We start from the raw sequence: 17,104 nt of genomic DNA, 5'->3' as shown, positions 1-17,104 counted from the left end.
GGGAAACTCCCCAAATTTCCAGGGGGTTGGGTTCCGAAATCAAACCAATACAAAAACCCATCTACATCTTGCAAAATAATAATAATAATAACAATAATAGTAAAGTCTTGCTTTTTTCCAGGCAGTTTTACTCGGGGAGCGTGTTTGTCAGGGCAGCGGGTAGGTTTTGGGTGGGGAGGGACTCCAGACTGCCTCTTCAACAACCATGAACTTGAAAGAGAACCCGAGCTTCCCGCTTAGCGCTCAGGTAGACGACGCTGGAGCTCTCAACCTGGGCTCAAAACAGCTACTAACCGTTTGTCAGACTGTTAGTAGGTGTCAGGACTGCTCCTCCAGAGACACCCACATGACATTGCATCAGCAGTCCCTCCAGGGAAACCACCTGACACTTTTAATGAAAGCCCTGGGGTGACTCCACAGCAGGGCAGAGACACGGCCGGTCCTGTGCAGGCACAGGTGGGCTGGAGCTGTGGCCCCCTCTCTCTTGAGCCAGCACACTCTTAGCTGTCCCAGCTAATGAGGAACAGACTTCCTTCCAGAAACTGGGAACTTCAGTTATGCGTCTCCAAGGAACATACCGCACCAACCCTCCGAAGGTAATTCCGTCAAAGCTCATTAAAACGCTGCATTTGTTAATATTACAGTATAAACAGGGGCGCCTGGGTGGCGCAGTCGGTCAAGCGTCCGACTTCAGCCAGGTCACGATCTCGCGGTCCGGGAGTTCGAGCCCCGCGTCGGGCTCCGGGCTGATGGCTCAGAGCCTGGAGTCTGCTTCCGACTCTGTGTCTCCCTCTCTCTCTGCCCCTCCCCCGTTCATGCTCTGTCTCTCTCTGTCCCAAAAATAAATTAAAAACGTTGAAAAAAAAATTTTTTTAAATATTACAGTATAAACAGGCAGAGAGGAGGAAGAAGAAACAAGGACATAAACACATTTATGGAGTAGTTCATCTATCCTTTCTGGGTTGCTTTCCTTCCCTAACAAGGTTCCGGATATCTGGGGGCTTTCGATGAAATTTCCATCATGAATGTATTTATCGGGGAGAAAAAAGTGAGCTCCCGTAATACGTGAAACGTCCAGATGTTCTCCCAATGGCACTGGGCGCACACACCAGGCAAACTGACGTACACACACTTGCGACAGCGCTTCTTGCTTTTTGCTCCACCTGGCTGCACAGGTAAAACACCTAGATGACCTCTTCTACATCCAGACACACGTCACCTCGACACGGTCCCGCCACTGATGACTCAGTTGCATGGTACTCCTCTAGAACCCTGCGCTCAAAAGTTTTCAACACCACTCCGCAATCCATTTATAGCCCTGGAATGGCAAGCAGGGGGTTCTCATTTAAATAACTTCACCTTTCTATCAGGTGCGGAAGTTGAACGGCAAGTAATAAATGTGTTTTAGAGGTCCCATCGTTCACGTGACATTTACTAAGCCCCCACTCTGCTCCTGGCACTTCGGAACCAGGCCCCGATGCACCAGAGACCGCCAAGTCCTTACCTTTAAGGGACTCTCAGAATAATCTCTGCTTTTCAGCAAATGTCACCCTTTCCGTGAAAGCTTCCCTCCTGCTCCCTGCCAGGAGATAGACTTGTCCAGTTTCTGATCTGCGACTGTGTATTTTCCTTACACGTCTCACATTCCACGTCTGTGCATTCCTGTTCCGTATTTAGTCTTGTGTTTCACTGAACGGGGCTGATGCAGGCACACCCAAGGCACGCAGTCCCTGCCATCCCCTGCGAGGAATGTCCCGATGCAGGGACAGAGCGCCGCAGGGGGATTCCTGGCTCCTGGTGGCAGGTGTTAGATGGAGGGAGCCACCAGGCTCCTTCCGCTCTGGGCAAATAACCGTGCTTTAGGCAGGTCCGCATTCAGTCCTCACATCAAGAGGTGCGGAACTGGTGCCATTTGTGCAGAAGAGGAAACGCAAGTTCGGACAAATTTAACGTGGTTGGTCAAAGTCCAGAAAGATTTCATAGTGGAAATGAATCTCCTTTGAAATGTTTATTTATTTGTTGGGGCAGGGGGCAGGGTGCAGAGAGAAAGGGAGAGAGAGCATTCCAAGCAGCCTCTAGGCTCAGCATGGAGCCCGACGCGGGGCTCCATCTCATGACCGTGAGATCAGGCCCTGAGCCAAAATCAAGAGTCAGATGCTTAACCACCTGAGCCACCCAGGCGCTCCAGAGTGGGAATGAATCTTGAAGCCAACATTTAGGAGGAGGCTTAATTTGGCTGGCAGAAATGCATAGGTTGGGTGCCGGGGTGGCTCAGTCGGTTAGGCATCTGACTTCAGCTCAGGTCATGACATTGCGGCTCGTGAGTTCGAGCCCCACATCGGGCTCTGTGATGACAGCTCAGAGCCTGGAGCCTGCTTTGGATTCTGCGTCTCCCTCTCTCTCTGCCCCTCCCCCACTCATGCTCTCTCTCTCTCTCTCTCTCTCTTTCTCTCTCTCTCTCTCAGAAATAAATAAACATTAAAAAAATTGAAAAAAAAGAAATGGATAGGTTAATCTTGAGAAAGAAACAGATGAGAGCCTTAAATTTATTAACAAGATAGACACACAGATACAGATAATAAATAAATATTAACAATATTAATTAATAATATTAGTAAATAAATATAAATGGTGGCAATCAGGATATGTAAGATGTGGGTGGATAAATGCAGAGATTACCTTGAAGCCTTGAAGGCCATGACTAGTACTTTTCACTTAAATTCATTTCTTGTTTCTCATCTAGCAGCCAGGAGCCACCACAGACTCATCGGTACAAGGGACAGGATTAGAAGGAAGGATTTCTAGAGGACGATCCTTCCTGAAGTTAAGGGTAAAGCATCATGGCTCAGAAGGGGAAGCCCACAGAGCCATGCCAGAGTAAATTGCCATAAACCCTCCCTTCACGCCTTGTTTCCAAACATATGCATATAAACCTTACCACTGCATACTGGTACAAAGCGCTCATCTTAAAAACTTCTTCTCTGACAATTTACCCCACACGATCCATCCGGATCTACCCTCTATTCCCAAACCCTATTATCGAGGTTGATGTGTCTTTCCCCCCACCCCTGACCAGCGCACAGAGATGTGGGGCTCGGATATGCTTCCTATTCTGCATGTGGAATGACCTCTCCCTGCAATGCTCTCCCAACCCTTGGTCCTAACCAAAACACGAAGGCCAACTCACCTCCAAGACCTAGTTCAAGATGCATCATCTTCATAGAACTTTCTCTGCAACCTGAGGCTCCACGGCGCCTCCCCTTTCCCCCCAACCCCTATGATGATTAACTTGAAAATTATGACGCTTCACTGCATGGTGCACCTGCTCCTTTATCCGACAAATACTCTATGATCCCGGCAACGTAAACAACACTGTGCTACGAGCCGAGAGGGGTTTTCAAAGAAGAAACGCTGATCTCTGTTGGTGCTGGGTCTAACTTTCCAAGTACGTCCTGCCTCCCTGAGTGGGTTGCAAGCTTTTTGAATCCAAAGAAAGGCCTCGGTGGAGTCACACAGGTGACCACGTCCTTACGTCACTGCTGCGGACATCCAGAGCATGGCACAGACGGGTCTATATTAGGGCTGCGAGATCCGCAGAGGAAGAGAAGGACTCAATTTTGCTGAAATGTTATTTAACTAAATTTGCACGTTTCTACTATTCTAGCACAAACACAGAAAACATACAAGAAATAGTGACGTAAGAATTTTTCCTTCTTCTGACTCCATTCCCCTGTCACTAGTCAAGTTTGAAAAAAACAAAAACCCACCAGCACCGTCTACTCCATTTGCCTAACATCTCCCTCTTTCCACTGTTGCACCCTGAAAATCCTCCAGGCACGTGATTTCTTGCAGGTCTGGGGAAAACGCTGGAGGCTCTGGAACATGCTGTTCCCTGGTTTGAAAACGCTTTCCTTTTACCTCTGCCGTGCTAACTCATCTCTGACATCCTTGCTAAAACATCGCAGGAACACCAGGCAGGTGTCCTTTTAATGAACCTTGGCATCCTGTTCTTGACCTTAGGAGTACAACTGTCATTACAACTGACCCGTGAACAACACACGTTTGAAACGTGCAGGTACACTCCTAGGTGGATTTTTTTTTTTTAAATAGATAATACAGTATCATACTGCAAATGAATTTTCTCTTCCATGGTTTTCTTAATAACATTTTCTATTGGAAAAATAGAGTATATAATACATATAACATACACGTATGTGTTACTCAGCTCTTTGTGTTATCAAAAAGGCTTCAGGTCAACAGTAGGCTATGAGTACTTAAAAGTTACATGCCGGGACGCTTGGGTGGCTCAGTCTCTTAAGCTTCCGACTTCAGCTCAGGTCATGATCTCACGGTTTGGGAGTTCAAGCCCCCCTCCCCCTCCCGCCACCCCATCCCACATTGGGCTCTCTGCTCTCAGCACAGAGCCTGCTTCAGATCCTGTCTCCCTCTCTCTCTGACCCTCCCTGCTTCATGTTCTCTCTCAAAAAATAAACAAACAAACAAACATTAAAAAATTAAGAGTTAAATTCCAATTTTTGCCCATTTTGACCGTATAGACTCTCAATGCTCCTACCCCCGCCCCTTACTGTTCAAGTATCAACTGTGGATCCTGCTGGTTTAATTAGCCGCTTCACGTGGGAGCGAGGGTCAATGCCTATTCCCTGAGACATCCCCAGAGCCTACCACAGCCTCTCCCATAGAGCAGGTATGTTTGCTGAAAAAATTCATTAATTACTAAGAACCCAACTAATAAGATCCAAGTGACTCCTTTGTTAATTTGCAGGCCAAAAGCGCACTGAGTTCATTCGCTCCCAAGGTCCTACTAATTTAAACACTGCTAAATATTACACATACTTCCAAACGCTGCGCCGACGAGAGTCCCATGTTCTTTGGCAGACTATTAAAGCAGATGGCGAGCCAAAGACAGATTTATATAGTTTTTGATGTGTTTTTAAAAAGTTGGTCTTGATTTGAGCCCAGCTATCCAATAGTTCTCAAGGAAATTAAAAGCATTCAATCACTATTGTTAAGGCTTTTAGAAATTGCAATTACAGTTGTCTCTTTGAAAATAGGGCATCTTTCAGAGGAGAGGTATTGCTATGGATACAACTTCAAACAGACAATGAAAACAAACCAGAAAACGGACAGGTGACTCAAAATTCCCAGTGAACGCTAACTGTACGACTCTTTTCCTCTGATACAAGCAGTCGTGTTTTGAAGAAAACAAAAAACAATCAAAAAAATTCATAGTCAATGTAATAATTTATAGAAACGACTCAAAAGTCATGATTGCAGCATATGGCTGGAATATTTCTACTCTACAGTGTGGGATCTAAATGAAGTGTTTTGGTCAATAGTTTTTCAGAATAGCGCTCTTGTATGTAACAAAAAAAAACTGATGAGCCCCGCAAAAGTATTTTATATTGATAAAACTGTTATTCAGATTATCAAAATGTGAAGGCGAGCACTAAAGTGGCTTAAGTATTAAACCAGTATTAAGAATCTTCCTACCAGGAAACACTTTTTTTTTTTTCTTTACTTTTATCAGGCAGCAGAAACAGAACCAAAAGATAAAACATTTTAGACCGGTAACTAGATTTCTCAAAGTGTTCGTTGAAAAGCCAAGTGCGATGAGAAATCCTGGTATTTCTGACGTTATTCGATAGAAAATTATAAACAAAATATTAAGACAATAATCTTTGGACTTCTCCACATCAATGATAATCTACTCAAATAGATTTAATGAAAAATGGAAATAGTATTTATTGAACATGCAATATGTGTCAGGCACGTTCACGTAGGTTTTCATTAACCCTCAAAATATCCGCGGGGAAGGGGACCTACGGCCAGTATGTGGTAGAACCAAGATTTAAAATAGTTCTCCATTTCTGCGTCTGTCTTACACCATCATAGATATGGATTAGAATGAAAGCAGCTACCATAAAAATAAAGAGTAAAAAAATGGGTACTGAGTTCCATCTTTGACGAGTAAGTCATTGCATTGAACACCGATTGACTTAACCCCTGAGTCACGATCTCTTAAGGCTCATTCACTGAATGAATGGAGAACTCTACCCCAGGCAGGAGAGATGATCCCTGTGTGTGGAACAACAGACCAAGAGCTCCTCCTAATGGCACTGGGAACTGGAAACGCCACCCAGATTTTGAGCAAGGTCTTCATTCACTTCCATGATACCTGCTGCCCCCTACAGGCAACTCTGAGAAAGGCTGAGCCACCAAGTTCCTTAAGGGTGTGTCTGAGGTACAGGAGGTACTCAATGAATATTTCTTGACGGTCACTAGATCCGCCACCAAGCTGACTTAGTTGACACAAGTCTTGAAAGCAACTGGGAAGCTATATTGGGCTCCTTGGAAAGAAGGTGGGGATTTGGGAATTACATGTATCTTTGTTCTCCTGGATCAGGTGCTATTGGGGACCCTCTCCTGCTTATTTATCAAATGAAGCTACTTCACAATAACAAATATATATATATATATATATATATATATATATATATATATGGCAGTTGTCTTATCACCACTGGCAACAGAGAAAGGGTCCACGTGGCAACCCTACTGCCAAGAAGTCACGAAGATCCAGACATATTTGAAAGCTGTTTGCCTCTGATGGGTGGGTTTTGTAGGGCAAAATGTGCCAAAGAAGTTGCAAGGATGCAAGAAAAGTCCCCGGAGAACAAGTAACTCTAGGGTGTGAGCCAAGATGGTATTTCCGGTTTGTTCCTTCGTCATCTCTCGATAGACACCTCCCCAGGTTCTCATCATGGCGGACAGATCATTACCATGACAGGAACGCGACTTAAGATAGGATTGTGCTACAAAGAGGAGAGATACTGAGATCTGTATTCCATTACATTGTCACATTATTTATTGTCATTCTACAAGGAGGTGGGCTTGCCACGCTGCTCCGCATGATCTTTTGCTACCGTTGGCTTGGTGAGGTAAAGAAAACTCTCCTACGTTTCTACCACCCCCATTTTATGCCCAGAATTCTTAATGGGTAGGGGCACCTTGGCAGTGGTAACAGGGTAGAAGAATGAAGCAGAGGGAGACCGAACAATAGCCAGTCTTACCGCTAGAAGATTCCCTGGGGGAAAGGATGTCAACATATAAGAATTATTGTAAAGAATAAAGAGGAGGCTTAATTAACAGGAAGGAAGACGTGTGAAACCCACATCTTGATTCGGAGAATATAAAAGAAGAGTCATCGACTAGGTGTTGAATTTGGCAGGTACCTTCTTTATGTGCATGGTAGTTATGATGGCTTCAATACAGAAACATGGAAGCAACCCCTTAATGTTAAAATCTAGCAGGTTTCCCACCATAGTCTATCAATTATAAGGCTGTCCAGAACAATCCTCCCGATGTGTGCTGAACATATAGTAAACAGTTTCCCACTTTTCAGTGGTTGCTCTCTCAATAGGTAGGTTAAGCATTGTCGTTTGTACCGAAATACAAACCTGATGAGAAAAGGCTCAGTTCTTTAACAATTTTTCTATTTGTCTGTCGCCTACATCATTATCCTTCATGATACAAACTCTGTTTTTTTTCCCCACGGTATTAACTCATGAATCTGATGTAGCCCCGGGCAAAGCCCTCTCTGAGGGCTTTACCATAGAGGAAACCTGTTGCACACATCATTTCTCAGCTCTGTCCTGAACAAAATCTTCCTCTCACTTCATTAGAATGTGGGTTACTTTCTTCTCAAAACAGCTGAGTTTTAAGACTGGCAGCAGCTGAGTGGCATATGTGGGTCTCATTAAGCATTACCGACAGCTAGCCTCACCTTGAGTCTCAAAGTACAATTTATCATCTGTTTCGTGAATCAAGGCTATGGCCTGCTTTACTACAGAAGTAATAGCATCAGAATGGACAACCTATTACTTAAAAATGTTAGGTTACGTTGGACTCAAGGGGTTTGTGAGACAAACTCTTTAATAAAAATATCTGACAGGCTCTTCTATTAGAATGACTGCTTATGGCCATCCACATCTAATATTGGCTGTAGAGAACATTAAAATGTCTTTCACCAATTTTAGACGGACCGACTGCAAGAGAAGATACATTACTCCGGATTTTTTAAGCGTCGTCTCACTTATATACAAACAAACGCCAGACATAAAAAAAAAAAAATACCAAGCTACCTATAAATTCAAACATATGAGCGTTGAATCGGTTCCATCACACAACAGAATGGCATATTTATAAAAAAATGCGTGAATTCAAAACTAATAAATATCTTTTTTATCCATTAGAGCACTGAAGCCTTTAGCTTTTGTAAGTATCTTAATACTGGTGATATACGTAAGTTTACATTATTAATATCTTCTAACACATTTGGAAAGGTACACTTTTTTTCTTCATTTAAAAAGCACATTTTTACTTCTCATTTGGAAAAAAATTCACTTTAGTGATTAGGCTTGTGTGTAGATAGTATACACACATATGTATATACATATACGTATATATACAAAGTTATATAAAGTATATATATATATTATGTATATCATATATGCATCTACTATTTCAATGTTCTAAAATATTAGCAAAGTAATGGGGATTTAATGTCTCCAAAGTTTAATTTCTTCTCATGACTCCATAATTATATTAGGCTGTATTTTTTTATGATTAGATAATCACAACACCAATAACCACTAAGAGAGAGTATCATACTTTGATTGCAGTGGCAATGCGCGGTTAATATTTTCTTTTTTGAAGTCCTCCTTGCTAAGACAGAGATCACTTCCAAATGGGCAAACCGTTGACAAGAAGGCTTACCAAGTGCCTTCATCGCCCTTCTAGGACATGTACTCTGTACTCTGCGGACTCTTAACAATAACCTCCATACACAATACTACCAAGATCTCTCCCTGAACGTTAGCTTTATCAATGGTCTCCCGGAATCTTCTGTAAAACAAACTTAAAGCATCCGTTATTGTGGTTATTCAGTATTGTTTGTAAGAAAAAAAGAATGATCAAAAAGTAGGGAACAGAAGTAGGAAGGTAGGAAAGTTCCCTTTTGTACTGTCTAAAATGAGAACGCCCCTGGTTATTCAGAGTAAATACATTTCTTTTTTTATTTGCAGGAGTGAATGCTTTGTTTCCGGAGCCACTGCCATAGAACTGCTCATTTATAAAGTACAGCAGGCTGGAAAAGGCTGGGCATGGGGTATAATTGGTTACCTATTTCTTAAATGTTTCTGGTACTGACAATCTTGGGTATACATACATACCTCTTCTGATTCACCAGCAGACAGCGTTTTTCACCGCATAGCAATTGAATTGGTAACAATAATAACAGATAATGTGTGAGTCCCCACCATATGATACAGACGCTAACCTCTTGCAGGTATTAATGACATCGCTATTGCTACCTCCCTGCAGTCTGAATTCATTTCTTTTCTTCATATAGAAAATTTGCTTTACAACTCTCTGCATTAGGTCCACTTTGTTGCCCTAAAGCAACATCCTGGTTGAGAATAGACCAGAGGATTCACTCAGGAGCCTGCCAGCCAATAAAGAACACAGACTGTGAAATTTGGTTCTAAAAATAAAGATCAATATGGTCTAAAGACATGTTTAGCTAATGACAAGGAACTTTGCTTCAATTCCGAGTGATAATTTTCCCATAAATAATACAGAGACAGTGAAACATCAGGGCATTTAGTCAAACCACACAGCATGACTGGATTTGTAACCACCGCTTTTTGTGACTGGAATCTTCTGGTACTTGTCTTCAGCCACTCCAAAACTATCTACGAGAATCCTGACTATAAAGAAAATGACAAAATGACAACATTTCTCCCCAAAATTATTCTTCTGAAAAGAGAGTTTTGCTTTGTCTCCTGGCTTTTTTTTTTTTTTTTTTTTTTTTTAGGTTCCTCTCTTATTCACTTTAATAGTCAAAAATACTGTTTGGAAAAGCGACATTGACTTGAAACACCTCCGTAAATACTAGTTTGGGGGGATGCAGAAAGGGTACCTGTCAGGACGGGTGAAATTAAGGAGGTTTTAAAAATGTGTTTCCACATACGGCTGCGGTTGTAAACAAGACTTTAAAAAAAAAAACCTTTTTTTAAAAGAAAAACTTTTAATGCATTGCCGTTAGTTCCTACAGATTCAAAAACACACAACTACAGACAGAATTTCTGAAAATATTGTTCTAAGGCACGAATGAGTTCTTGTGTTTGCAACAACATTTCCTGAGACATCAGCAATCATAGATTCAGAAAGTACTATATTGAAACATTCAGACTGAAGGGAAAATAATCGGCTCCGGAAAACTAGTAGATGCTCTAAATGTAGTGATGCTCTAAATGTAGTGATCATTAAACGACTAATGTCAAAGGCACATGTGAAATGGGTGAATTGAGTGTTTTCATAAACTGGAAAAGTTTTAAAGAAAGGAAAGTTTGGGGCGCCTGGATGGCTCAGTTGGTTAAGCGTCCGACTTTGGCTCAGGTCATGATCTCACAGTTCATGAGTCTGAACTCTCACGTCGGGCTCTGTGCTGACGGCTCAGAGCCTGGAGCCTGCTTTGGACTCTGTGTCTCCTCTCTCTCTGTCCCTCCCCCGCTTGTGCTCTGTCTCTGTCTCTGTCTCTCTCTTTCAAATATAAACAAACATTAATTAAAAAAAAAAAAATAGAGGTGCCTGGGTGGCTCGGTTAAGTGTAGGACTTCAGTTCAGGTCACGACCTCGTGGCTCGTGAGTTCGAGCCCCACGTCAGGCTCTGGGCTGATGGCTCGGAGGCTGGAGCCTGTTTCCGATTCTGTGTCTCCCTCTCTCTCTGCCCCTCCCCGTTCATGCTCTGTCTCTCTCTGTCCCAAAAATAAATAAACGTTGAAAAAAAAATAAAAAAATAAAATAAATGAAAAAAATAATAAATAAATAAATAAATAAATAAATAAATAAATAAATAAAAGTTCAAGTTCGTGGGGCACATGGGTGGCTCAGTCAGTTGGGTGCCTGACTTCAGCTCAGGTCATGATCTGTGAGTTCAGGCCCCATGTTGGGCTCTGTGCTGACAGCTCGGAGCCTGGAGCCTGCTTCAGGTTCTGTGTCTCCCTCTCTCTCTGCCCCTCCCCTGCTCATGCTCTGTCTCTCTCTCTCTTGCTCTCAAATATAAACAAACATTAAAAAAAAAAAGTTAAAAGTTCAAGTTCAAGAAGTACCAAGAGAAATTGCGTATAAGACCACGTCAACTGCAACGTGGTCCCATGGCCGAGACTTTGGCTACTGTTTCTGAGAAGCATCAGCTAGACGCACATCCAGGTTTAAGTTTACCAACCACCACATCCTCTTACATTGTGAAGGATGAAATGCTTCCAGAACAGAGCACGGCAAGGAGTGAAGGCAGGGGGTCGGATCTGTCTTCTGAGGTACTCTAGTCAAAATTTCTCAGAAATTTAATAAATAAAGCAATGGCACTAATCATCCACGAAAATATTTGAAAGCCAAATAAATGGACTGGTATGTTACCTAACCATAAGAAAATTATTTGAGGGGTGCCTGGGTGGCTCAGTCGATAAAGCATCCGACTTCGGCTCCGGTCATGATCTCACTGTTCGTGAGTTCGAGCCCCGCGTCGGGCTCTGTGCTGACAGCTCAGAGCCTGGAGCCTGTTTCAGATTCTGTGTCTCCCTCTCTCTCTGCCCCTCCCCCACGTGCGCTCTGTCTCCCTCTGTCTCAAAAATAAATATTAAAAAAAAATTTTTTTAAAGAAAGACAATTATTTGAAAAAAAAAACGATTTTGTGAAAAAGGTTAAGTGGAAAAAAACCTGCTTAAATGCATCTTTTTTTTTCTTCTATTACTCTATTTGGGTTTTTTGTTTGTTTGTTTTCAAATGTTTTATTTAAGGTCTAGTTAGGGACCGCAGAGTGTTACCTTGATTTCAGGAGTAGAATCCCGTGATTCATCCCTTCCATACAACACTCAGTGCTCATCACAGCAAGTGCCCTCCTTAATATACGAAAGAGCATAATGGCTGTGTGTATACGCTTTCGCTCATGAAGACATTTAGTTTTATCATTATTTTTTTTCTTTAGTTTTTAAGTTGATTTATTGATGCGAGATAGACAGCATGAGTGGGGGAGGGGCAGAGACGGAGACACAGAATCCGAAGCAGACTCCGGGCTCTGAGCTCTCATCACAGAGCCCGACGCGGGGCCTGAACTCCCGAGACCAGCAGATCATGACCTGAGCCGCAGTCGGACGCTTAACCAACTGAGCCACCCAGGCACCCCATGAAGACATTTTGCTTTGTCATCGGATCACTTCAAAGCGGGAAATAAATAAAAATGAAAATGAATTAAAAATGTTTATACCTGAGAAATCCGCTGCTAAGAGATCTACTGCCTTTAAGACCTTCACTTGTAAAATGCCGACGTCCTTCATATCTTTCAGGGAATTCTGTAAGCACTAAGGGGGAGCAAAGTAGATTATGCATGAGAATGACTTTCTAGTATACTATTTAATGCCATCAAGTCCTACAGAAGTACATTCTAGATTTATCATCACCTTTCTCGTGCAAAGCTTAGAAAAGTTCCAAAGTGCATTATGTCAATGGGGCAGGTAGGCATTCATAGCAACCGATTAAAAAGGACTTCAGAATAAACCAATTATAACACACACACAATCTACTCTTAACATCGCCCCCACTGATGGCACGGGTATCCCAAAATGTGGTACATCTCTCTTTCTTTTTTCATTTTTCATTCTCTTCTTCCCCTTCTTTCTCTTGATTAAAAGTTTTAAATCACTCGAAAAGGCAACATTATTCTGACCTCGTTAGTACAAAATTTATGGATACCAGAGGACCCAACTTGGACACTTCGCAGATACTTATTACTACTGGAAAGAGAGCTGGGATGGAAAGAGTGTGCGTTTTCTGGTTCACGTTTTAGCCACCTCATTAAATTCAACATTGAGCATGTAGTATCACCCTGTAGTCACACCTATTTTATTTTTCAGTTTGCATGAGCCAATGCTTGGGTGTACATCCTGAAAATCCTTAAGAATTATGCATATCGCAGGGGGGCCTGGGGGGCTCAGTCAGTTAAGCTTCCGACTTTGGCTCAGGTCATGATCTCACAGTCCGTGAGTTCGAGCCCCGTGTCGGGCTCTGCCGACAGCTCAGAACCTGGAGCCGGCTTCGGATTCTGTGTCTCCCTCTCTCTCTGCCCCTCCCCTACTCATGCTCTGTCTCTCTGTCTCTCAAAAATGAATAAATGTTTAAAAAAAAACTAAAAAAAAAAAAAAGAATTATGTATATTGCATGGATAGCAATATTTCGGTATCTCTGTACACGGCATCCTTCCGAAATGGTGCATGAAAGAGATAAGCGGATAAAGTATCTCTGCATGCCTCCAGAATACAGTTGCTGAAAAGATGCTGCTTTAAAACTTTTGGATATAATATTTCCGCTATCGTTGTATCATTTGCTAAAAACCTGTGATACGCAGGCCTTGGGGATTTATGGGAGGATAGTAAAATTCTTGTTATTTAGACATTTCAGGATAGAATAACAATAACTTAATAATAGTTCAGGTGTGCCTAACTTACTATGCATCATTTCTACACACTTTTGAAAGTTGTTTCTGCTGTGTATTTCCAACCTAAAGAAAAAAAAAAAACACAACACAAAAACACAAAAAACAAAACAAAACCTGCAGTTTTTAAGCTAGTTTAAAATATTTTAATCTAAATGAAAACATTTGAAATAAATACTTTTACTGTTTAAATGTGAAAATGCCTTCAGTATGATCTAGTCTCACAAGCTAAAACTCAAGAAGTCTGGAACTTGTGTTTCTGACATGGCCTTCTGTCCCTCTAACACGCTGCCCAGCTCTTTAGCTGAAAACACAAAAAAAATTTCTATTTTGATGAGCCTCTTAAAACCCATTTTCCATTAGTACTCCTCAATTCCTGAGGCATTATTCAAAGCAGCCAGGATGATCTTACTTAAAATCACTTTGTAAATACATGACCCTCCTCGTGAATTTGGTAAGTTTGGTAATTTCTCCATGGGAAAGTCCAGGGGAAAGTTTTAAGTTTTATCATCAAATTTTCATACGCTTGACTGAAGTCATCAAAGAATATTAATAGTGGATTTTGTAGAAACGCCTCTAGAACAGGCCAACCTGGCACAAAGTCCGCGTTGACAATAAGATGTGTGGTTGGGTTTTGTACTCCCGAAGATAAAGAACTATTCAATTAATCAATACACCTCACAGTGAAGGATTTTGGAGGCCCTACAGTTAACGCTGAGAATAATATTCCCATTAAATAGGGATTCTTCTTTGCTTCATTTTCGTGTTGTTCTTCTAAAACATGCCTTTCGTGTGCGGCCATAAGATAAACGTATCGATTTACAAAGAAGACGGGATAAAAACAGAATGCAAATAAGGACACCTAGAAAGCCCGAGTACAGAAAATAAATGAAGAGCAACGAAGCCATTGGATTTAAAAATGCTGAGTGGACTTGTAAGCGCATTGCAACTACTCAGGCAAAAATCACACACTGCCTTTATTATCCAGGGTAGTACAGAACACCATTCTGTGCCTGTCCGGGGCTTTGCGTTGCTTTATGAGACAGAAGCACTTTCTCACTCGATTCTCAGAGGTTCTGGAAAGGTGGGTGTAACATAGCCAACCTGATGGCTGGTTGAAAAAGAAAAAAAAAAAAAAGGCTATCTCTGTGACCTTCTATTAAAATTCATTTTTACATATGCAGGCATGCTAAACAAGTTTGCCTCCTTGTGGATTTCAACGTTCTCCGAAGAGTTTCTGAACGCTGAAAATCCAAAACACCATTTTCGGCTTTCAAAACAGCAAAGCCTAATCGACTTTCACCTTCTCGCTAATGCATTAACCTCTCGATCTGATGTCTTGTTTTATGAGACATGCCATTAAACTGTGGACAAAGATCTCTTTTCATGCATTTTTTTTTCCTTAATTCATAGACTTTGTTTCAACTCCAAAGCGGAGGTGGTGGGGAGCAGCGGGGTGGCGAGGCAGAGCACTCACATATCGCTGGGCAATCTGCTTTCTCTCGCCGGGGTCTGCTAAGGGGCACACGCACAGATCAGAGACGGAGACGCCAGCACAGGGAGTGAGCGTGATCAGCATCAGGAGGGCCCCCAGGCAGCTCTCCAGGGGCAGCTCCAAGCAGTTGGCTTGCTTCAGAGGCAGCGCTGCGATATCCACTTTGCACCTGGAAAAGTTGTAGGAACCAGAGAACGAAAAGGGATTACCTCCTGGCCGCTGCTGGCCCCCCAAAGCACCCGATTTTTATTTCATCATCCCCCAAACCCCACTCCCTCTCGGCATGCGTTTCTTGAGCGGTGAAGGTCACAGGGGCTCCCTGGCTCATAATTCTCACTCCCAGCCTAACACACCCTAAGATTAAGGGGGGCGGGGGGGGGGGACACACTAATGAAACCAAAGAGAAGGCAACACAGAGGGGATGGCAGGTGAAAAAAAAGAGGCAGATCTATGCCACATGAGGTCTGCCGGAAGACAATGAGCTCAAGAAGTAGGCAGAAAAAAGTTCCAAGGTCAAGCATTGCCGGGGAGGGCTCTAGACGGCTTCTCTGCCTCGCATCTTTCGCCAGCAAAGAAAATAAATGGTCGCGGTTGAAAAAAAGGGAGAAAAGACCAAAGAAGTGAAAGTGGCAGAGAGAGGGCTCACTGGAGAAACTATTTGCTTCCCGAGAAGTGCCAACTGGTGAGTTTTTATTTAAAGCAACGTGTTAAGGTGTTTTCCTAATAGGCACGGTTCCACAGGGTTTCCCCAGGTGGACTGCTCTTGGACAAATGGAGCATGAAATGCTGTTGACTGATCCCATTTCGGCAACACTGCCAGGAAAAGGCTTCACCCATCTGCTATGAATTGCATGTTTTCCGTCTCTCAACAGCCAATGTTCTGGGGATGCTGGAAACCTCAAACACATTTATATACAGAAACAAACACCAAAAAGGAGGGCTGAGGTGCTAAGCCATTTATTTGCTTTAACACTGACAACTCTGGGTTTGGCTGGACCACACCTGCTTTGTTTACGCACAGGTGGATGAAAAAGGTAGGGTGGAGTCGAGGGAGGAAGGGTACACAGTGGTAGTTCCCACTTCTAATACGTGTGTGTGCGCCCGCGTGTGTTAATTCTCATTTTCCCTCCATAGTTATTGAGTGAGATGAATATTCAAGACTGTATAAAGGAATCCCTGCCTCTCACAACGTGGCACAACGATAAATCGATTGATTCTTAGCCTAAATCTTGAATGGACTTTGCATGTTTGCAGATGGTTCGAAATAGGTAAACTTACCCAACACATAAAGCAATGACAATTTTGAGCCACATGATATATAATGAGCGCCGGTTAAATAAATTGGAAACCTTGCAATCTCTTCCCAAGTAAAGAGAAAAATATCAGTAATATTAAAATTCTATACCAGGTCTCACTACAGAATAAAATATATATGTTAATACTGATACGTACCTAAAATTAAATAGGTGTGGGTAATTTATTTCCTAATTTCCAAACGCGATTCCGGTTTTGAGAAGGGATGGCAATTAGAGCTTTTGCATGTAATAAATTCATGTGTATCTCCCAGAGACACATTAGAGAAAAATGTCTTTTTAAATAATCCTCTCTGCTCTGAATCAAAACTTTTTTGTGTGTGGCAATAAAGAACCTTTTAAAGTTTGCTACCATGAAAATGGGGGTTACTAAATATTTGTCTTTCATAAGCAAGTATGTAAATGGAGAATTAATTTGGCTTGGAAGGAAAGAAATGTCAAGTGCTTTATAACGAAGCCTTTTCTACAAAACTACCCACAAATTTTTACCCAATGTAGCAGTTGCACATCTGCTTAGGAGTACTTTGCAAAGCATTATTTCACATTGTTTTTTTTTTTTTTTTTTTTTTTTTTTTTTGCATTTCCATTGAATAAAGCTCTTTCTTGTGGAAAGAGAAATGACCCAAATTTGGAAGAGTTTTTTCTGGTGGTCGCTTTCATTAGTCCAAATTAGCAATAACCTATTTATGGAACATTCATCTTAATATCATTACTAATGACAATTTA

The 17,104-nt window shown here is 42.1% G+C and overlaps 1 protein-coding gene across 2 annotated transcripts in view; it reads right to left on the bottom strand.

Moving 5' to 3' along the window:
* Window positions 1–17,104, bottom strand: part of MCTP2 (multiple C2 and transmembrane domain containing 2) — a 240,030-nt gene that overhangs the window by 98,618 nt on the left and 124,308 nt on the right. For both annotated transcript variants that reach the window (XM_043554770.1, XM_043554771.1), the window contains 2 exons: window positions 15,048–15,234; window positions 12,347–12,440 (listed from right to left, as the gene is read on the bottom strand). In XM_043554770.1, coding sequence (XP_043410705.1) covers window positions 12,347–12,440; window positions 15,048–15,234 — 281 coding nt within the window. The remainder of the gene's footprint in view (window positions 1–12,346; window positions 12,441–15,047; window positions 15,235–17,104) is intronic.

Source organism: Prionailurus bengalensis, chromosome B3, assembly GCF_016509475.1.
Source record: "Prionailurus bengalensis isolate Pbe53 chromosome B3, Fcat_Pben_1.1_paternal_pri, whole genome shotgun sequence".
In the NCBI taxonomy this organism is placed as follows: domain Eukaryota; kingdom Metazoa; phylum Chordata; class Mammalia; order Carnivora; family Felidae; genus Prionailurus; species Prionailurus bengalensis.
The sequence above is the reverse complement of the archived record's forward strand: the minus strand, read 5'-3'. Positions and strand labels throughout refer to the sequence as shown.